This window comes from Venturia canescens, chromosome 7 (genome assembly GCF_019457755.1).
Source record: "Venturia canescens isolate UGA chromosome 7, ASM1945775v1, whole genome shotgun sequence".
Taxonomy (NCBI): Eukaryota; Metazoa; Arthropoda; class Insecta; order Hymenoptera; family Ichneumonidae; genus Venturia; species Venturia canescens.
In genome coordinates this window covers 531,673-539,133 of record NC_057427.1, presented here as the reverse complement: position 1 = coordinate 539,133, position 7,461 = coordinate 531,673, and the positions used below count along the sequence as shown (strand labels likewise).

The 7,461-nt window shown below is 41.7% G+C and overlaps 1 protein-coding gene across 4 annotated transcripts in view; it reads right to left on the bottom strand.

Annotated features, from left to right (window-relative positions):
• Positions 1–590: 590 nt before the first annotated feature.
• Positions 591–7,461, bottom strand: part of ckn (CRK like proto-oncogene, adaptor protein) — a 28,145-nt gene continuing 21,274 nt past the window's right edge. For 3 of the 4 annotated variants that reach the window (XM_043424585.1, XM_043424586.1, XM_043424583.1), the window contains 6 exons: positions 5,985–6,278; positions 5,458–5,784; positions 4,938–5,275; positions 4,448–4,843; positions 3,863–4,303; positions 591–3,512 (listed from right to left, as the gene is read on the bottom strand). In XM_043424585.1, coding sequence (XP_043280520.1) covers positions 3,210–3,512; positions 3,863–4,303; positions 4,448–4,843; positions 4,938–5,275; positions 5,458–5,784; positions 5,985–6,278 — 2,099 coding nt within the window. In that variant the 3' untranslated portion in view covers positions 591–3,209. The remainder of the gene's footprint in view (positions 3,513–3,862; positions 4,304–4,447; positions 4,844–4,937; positions 5,276–5,457; positions 5,785–5,984; positions 6,279–7,461) is intronic. The other variant, XM_043424584.1, reaches the window with a different exon arrangement.

The following is a 7,461-nucleotide window of genomic DNA, read 5'->3' as shown; positions in this document are numbered from 1 at the left end:
TCACTGTATGTATTTCGTTGAAACCATAATCAATATAACAATAAAAAGCATGCATGCCGTCGCGTTTTGTGGTGCAATAACGAATGTATCGTTTTTGCTGTGAATAAGTGATGCAGCGCATGACACTGTTGATAGTAATGTTAGGTGATCAAAGCAGGTAGTCAAAGTCACAACTTTACACTACGAGAGAGGAGAGCAGATAGAAAGGAAATACCAGGTTATTTAAAATTCTATCGTCACAAGATCTATCCGTAAAAAACGTATGGCAGGCATTGTTTTCAAGCTTCTTTGTGTTACGGATTTTTCGTTGAAAAATATTCACGGAATGTGATTTTATCCATGCACCATCCTCAGCGTTGTGGAAAAACAAAAAAATCCCTGGTGAATATTCAGCCTCATCATATGGCACACGAGCAGGAACGTTCTTACGGCTGAAAAGATAATGAAGGTTGAGGGCCACAAAAGTAAGTTAATGTGAAAAAGTAGAGATATGAATTTCAGAATGTGCATTTTCGAGACCACAGTTGCTACTGAGGTTACCAATAAATGGGTACACCGTGAGTATGAATTTCAGACAAAATAAACATTCGTATCTGCATCAATCGGCTTTATTCCAAGATCGTAATAATATTCTTTTACAATCGTTAAACCAAATAATATAATATAATGCATATTAAAACCAACATGAAGGAAAGGATGGGGGAGAATCGATGGATGGCGGTATACAATACAATTTATGCGAGTATTTTGATACTCGATAGGCGAGATCGCCGCTGGAAGAGGGGAGAGGAGAAAATACCTTTGTACAAAAACTATAATCAGTATAATATGTATACATATATATATTTATATATATAAATATATATATTTATACACCATGTAGAAGCAATGATTTCAGGCGATGTCTATTAGCTGCTGAATCGTATTGATTCGTCGCGGATCAATAAAATTACATTAAAAATTATAATCATTCGTGTATTTGACAATTTCAATGGGTCCGAACGGAAGCCCGAATGAAAATGGGCAAATGAGCTCAAAAAATATGTAAGTACAATGTGCAAATGGAAAATTTGTTACACTACGATTAGTAGAGTCATTGAAAGAAATAAACGAAAATCGATAAAGTAAAAACAAGTATCGACACTCTTCCTAAATTCACTGCTGTCTCATGACATCTATTTATAACTATACACCTACAATAGTTAACAAGACAAGTCTGCTGACTTCGAAATAATCGAGCCAAATTGTATTTTCATTAATTTTTCATTATTCTTTCTTTTCTCTTCTCATCCTTTAATAGATTAATCTTAAACGTTAAGTTGATTTCTTTAATCGTTTTTTTTTTCTTCACTTTTAAGTAGTGGGTTGTCGTTTTCTTTTCTTCAATTATTCGTCTCGGGGCGATTCGCGATCGATTTCATTTATTGTTTCTCCTCCTCTATGAGGCAGGGGGCGGGGACATGTACAAACATTCTCTCCTTCGGAGTTTTCAAATTTTTTCATGACAATTTGTTATCTTCGAATGACTCATCTACCGCAAGTTAAAATTTTTTGCGGTCGTATCGACAACTTCGTAATGAAACGGTGACGTATAAAGAGCGGAGCTAAAAAACCTCACTTTTTTTTTATCGTCCTTTAATTCTTTTATAAACGTAAAAAAGAATTTTGATCGACCGAGTCCCTGTAAAAAAACTCGCGCCGGATCGTTACAAAATTCCTCTTTTCTCCTTTCTCCTCGATATATATATTTAAAAAAAAAACCAAAGGGATCATTAAATCGTGTGTAAAAATTGCCTATGCGTGATCAATAAATATTCCTTATTGTACGAAAAATCTCTGCAATTGGCATTTCGAAATATGTTTCTGCGTTGAACAATTGTGTCTGGAATTTATTGCATTCCGCCGTCTTTCTAACGACTTCAATAAGACGAAGGACACGTGTGGAAGAAGGAACGCGTTACTAAATATTATGACATGGATTTTTTCCATAAATTGTTGCTTATTGGAATGTCTGTTTAGTGTCTCGTCTCTGTGCTCGGCAAAAAACCGGGGAAATAGCCTTTCTCTATCGACACTATCGATATAACACGATAAACGAGAATACCGCTTTTGAAAATCCATAGAAGTTTGCAAGCAACAAAATGTTCTTTCGCAATATTTGAATTTAAAAAAATCGGTGTATTAGAAAATATTTAATCGCAAGTTTTCGTGATGATAAATTTTGACCGTTGATTAACGATGGAATTTTCGACATCGGAGAACCGAGACATCCCTTTATCGTACGAATATTCGACGTATAAATATGTCGAAAAATAAGCTCGATAGAAAAAGAAGATAGTTTTTATTATTGCGCAAACAGTGCTTCTGCGTTCGAGAAATACAAAAAGACTTGGAAAAAAGCCCATCTCGCAGGGCTATAAATAGCTTCGCCGTTTCGTTAGGGCAGAAATTGTAGCAACACGTTTATCGGATCGTGTGAAAAAACATTTTTTTTCTTTCTAAAGCTACACACACCCTCTCGTTTGTGCAGCGGACCCTGTGTAAAAAGTTTCGTGATCCTAACGTGAATCACGCGCGCGCGGTCATTTCCGTCTTTTATCTGGTAAAAAAAAAAAAAAAAAAAAAAAAAAAATCACTAACAACAAATAAAATGGGAAGCAGCGAACAAAATGCAAAGTATGAACGACGATAATTATAAATAAAATATTATATACGATTATTCGTGACGAGTGTCGGAAGGACGTTCGAACTCTTAACAACTTTTTCACATTTTTCATTTGTATGTTTTGAGACTTTGAGGAAAAAAAAAAATTGGTTCCGGCAAAGTTGGTGCACCAATGTTAAGAGAAGAAGAAGAAGAAACGGTAATGACTGTACGAACTCTGTTTGGAGGTAATGAACGACAAAAATTGATCGATTGGTGGTTTTCTTCCGGGTAATTGTTTTTTCGTTTTTTCATCATCCATTAATGCACGATAATAGTCACAAAATGACGGAATGTTTATCAACTCATGATTCTTGATTAGCGGTCCAATCGTGAATGCGGATAAACTCCCTTTATCGTTATTTTCATTCGTTTTTTTCTATTCAGTTCGTTTCTTCATTATTAAATTATGGCAATGTGGCGCGAAAATCAACGATGAAAAGGAAGATAACTAGGAAGAATAATTTCATCGAGGATTCTCATAATAATAAAATGGCAGTGAAGATTATGAATTTAGACCTTGGCGTTTCTCCTCTTCGAGCATCGCGTCAAGCTCGTCTGTCAAATTAGCCAGCATGTTACCAATATCATTAAGGACGTCTGCTGGCTCACCACCCCCACCTTCGCCGTTATTATTCCCGTTATTTACGTTGTTGTGACCACCGCCCATGTGATGTCCACCCATCACGTGAGAACCAAGCCCACCCGGACTGCCCGCATATTCTTGTACTCGGGCGGCTCGTTGCTTGATCGTGCCTGCATTTTCATTTGCAAACGGGAGTGAATCCGACTCTGTGCTCGAACTTGACTGTTGACAAACCAACAACATGATAATAATACATTCACTTCCATATTTTATACTTTCCTAATCGTACTTTTAACGATAGATTCAACATTTTTATCATTGAAAAGATAGGTACGAGTTTTTTTAAAGAAACGCAAAACAAATTGTTCGGCAAATTGTCTTTTCGTCCCAACTGATTTATTGGCGTAGGTCCGTGTGCTCAAAATATGATACATCGAACACCAATCAATTGTTTAGAGTACGAAAAGTGATAAAGGCAAAATCATTCGCGTTTCCCATCCGATGTTTTTGGATACGAAATTTTGTAATTAACGGTGAATCGGGTGAGTTTAGAAAAGAAAAAAAAAAGTTACCTTGAAACTGGCGTCAGAACCGTTGCGATGTTGAAGGGCGAGCGTAGCTATAAGTTCGTGTTCCTCGTTAACATTGACGCTGACGCTTCCCCACGAGCGAGACATCGTCGAAGAGGGTGGTCGATTCATTTGCGGAGTCGATGGCATCGCAGGGGCAGGTGCCGGTGGAGGAGGATGATGAAGATGATGATGTATGTGATGATCATCGCAGGTGGCAGTTGGAACGGGACCGCTGCAGTCAATGACAACGTCACCGCTCGGATTTACATTAGCACCCGGGGCAACGAGTTCCCTCGAGCTCTGACGTCTCGGCGGGGAGGGTGGTCTCCTCTTTGACAGATGCGGACTGCTCTCGAGGCCGTAAGTCAACTGATACTTGTTGTCAAAGTCACGTGGCAATGATTTGAACTGTCCTGGTGTCGCCGTGACCTGATTGAACCACTGCATTTTTTTATTGTAATTTCGTCTTCAGGCATTCCAGTTTTAAATTTCAAGAAATCGATGTACGCCAATCAAAAGTTTGTGCACTCGATTATTCAACGAATGAGTCGAAAATTTGCGAAAGTTCGAAAGGTTTTATTTTACCTTTGCAACGGGCCGTGGACGAACAAGGCAATGTCTCGGCCTCGGCAAAGTTCCGCCCCCGGCATCGACACTCGTCGCTGCTTCATTCGTCGGCGTCAAATCACCGTCCTCGAAACACCTCGGTCGCCAACCGATTGGATCGGCGTGTGACGTCGGCGCCGGCGAGGGAGGATAAACGAGAGGAGCGTCCTCGAGGCTCTCGAGTGATTTACCTCGGGAACCAGCGCTCCCTCGATTTATAGTACTGTATTCCAAACCTCCTGGAAGAGCTGCGTACATACTTCTCCATGTTGAGGTAGCCTCGTTTCCGACCCGTTGAAACGACCTTAAAACTGGAGAAGAACAATCTTCATCCGGAGACGGCAAGTCCGGACCGCCGCGTTGAATCACAACATCCTGCGAATTAAAACGAACCCAAAGAGTTGTGATGATAAATAAATATTTATGTATATATAAACGGAAAAAACTTGAAATTATATGAAAAACGTACCTGCGTGTGACCAGGGTGAGGTGGAAGTCGCGCAAGATCCAACGGTTGAATTCTTTTTCCAGCTCTTATGTCCTTAACTCGTTTAATAGCGAGAAGCAATTTCTTCTGATGACCGAGACGAACGATACCAATGTCCTCAAGATCTTCCCAAGTCAGCGTCGTCACATCTTCGACCGACCTCATTCCTTGCTGATGAAGAGCACCGAGATATTCTTCCAGTCTCAATAATCTTAGCCACTCCTCGAGAGAGCCTGGCACGTGCTCGGGCAATCCATCCCCGACGTTTAAATTGTCGATCTCCGCTTTCAATCGCTTTCTATGATTGGGCTTTTTGATTCCTTTGAAATTTGTCAAAACGGAGATGGAACATTGATTAATACTCGAAATTGCTGCTGCTGCTGCTGCTCAGCTCTCTTCTCGTTCTACTATTATACATTCAAAAGTCATTCTTGTGCTCAAATCGAAATTATAATTTGAAAAGTTGACTGCGCTCGTCAATAAGAAACAGCAAGTGGTTTACCTATTGCTGTCAAATCCTCAGGAGTCATGCGAGTAATGGTAGCGAGATCGTAGCCGGCGGAAGCAAAAAGTGGAAAATACTCGTCGAACTGTAATTCCGTGAGCCAAGCGTGTACGACATCGAGATCCGCCGGTCTGTCCGGATGGCTGCCCAATGAGCTGATCGAGCATCTGGGCGACGAAGCGAGTGCTCCGGGTCCTCGCGGCCCACCCAAATGGTAGCCCGAAGCTCTCCCAGAATCGAGGGAAGCCGTCGAGTGTCTCGAGCCAGATCCGGAACCCGAACTTCCGGGACTGTCGCGCCCGGGACTCTGCGTCATGTCGATACCTGCAAATGTTCCATCATCCTTTGGTCCACTTTTTTTTTTTTTTCGATAACAATTTTTTTTTAGGCTCAGGTGTGTTGTAAAAATGAAACGATGCTGCTGCCTGCGTAGTTGAGTTTTAATCGAAACAATTTTTTTTCGATTTCTACGATATACGAACGGACGGTTCGAGCACAATATCGAAATAAAAAATGAAAAATACCTTGGTCCTCGGCATGCGCGTATTTTCCAACAACAGGTGGAAAGGCGAAGCCCGGGTGGGTGAATATTGGGCCGGGACTTTTGCCGGAAGGCATGCCGTAGGATCCATCGTCACCGGCGGATCCAGCGCCGATCGCGCTACCACCCCCGCTCGATAGAAAACCGCCGTCCTCGCTGCTGGCATACCCGGCCGATCCGAAAGACGAGCCCGAGTGACGAAATACATCGGGCACTGCGGGTGGTGCCACCTTCTTCACCTGAGTAACGGCTTTCGATGGTCGGCTCATGCCGCCAACTGTAACAAAGCAAATAAAAATTGAAACTCTTCCGGTCGAGGGGGTGTTTTTCATCGAGAAAATAGACCTCACGTTTGTCACACCCACGTTTGTTATTAGATGCGAAGAAGCAACGAAAGTTCGTTCCTCTTCCTGCGAATTACCATCATTTTTCCGATCGAAACGCGAAGGAAAGTGATTGAAATAATCGATGGAACGGCGAATATGCGATCGCATTTTTTCAGTTTACTTCCATCGGAGCTTCGAGAAATAATTGCGGGAAGCTACGAAAATGGAGGTTTCCAAAGTTTTTACATCCCAAAAGTAAACGATTATTTAAGATCGCCTTTATATACCGTTCCGTCGTCAAGTAATGACCTTGAAACGAGCGCGCGACGGCAGATTTCATCTCGACGAGCCGCCTCCTCGATAAATATACTACGAAGAGAGTATCGAAAAACGAAAATGGACAAAATAAATATAACGAGATATAAAATAAGAACGTGAGTTACACGCGATCGTTGAGAAGCCAGCAAGTTGTGGGATCGCAGAAGCAGCGGTGCCGTAGCTGATGCATGCTGCCAGCAGTTTATATGGTTACGCGAATCGATGCATCGATATACACGTATACCACCACCCCGCCCAAGCCGAATGAAAAATATTTTCCCCTTTCTTTGTTTGTTTTTTTTATTTTTTTTTTATTATTATTATTCCAAAATATTCGTTCCTGCGCGGATCACAAATCACAACGGGAATTTGGAACGATGCGGTGATGGCACACCTTTTACCGCGTTCGATAAAAAAAAAAAAAGCGTTTCTCGTTTAGCTCATAACGATTTAAATATATAGAATCGAGAATGGAGAAGAGAGAACCGGAACACTGCGCTCGGTGTAACAATATCGGGCTCGGGTTTGATCGCGGCTTTTGCGACGACTTTGCTCGCGGCCCGGGACAACCCAGAGAGGGAGACAAAGATATAAAAAAGGAAAGGAAGAGAAGCGAGTGGGATTGTGGAAGAGAAAGAGAAATGTGATAGAGGGCGCCGGAGAGGAAAAGAGAGAAGAAAAAGAGGTAGAAAGGTAAAAGAGATAGCTGCACGCGGAGCAGCGGCGGGGAGGAAGCAGCATTCGAGTAGCTAAGCTCTGGTCCTCTTCGTATCCAAGTGGCGGGAAGCGAAAGAAGGAGAGATAGCGTTCGAGCCC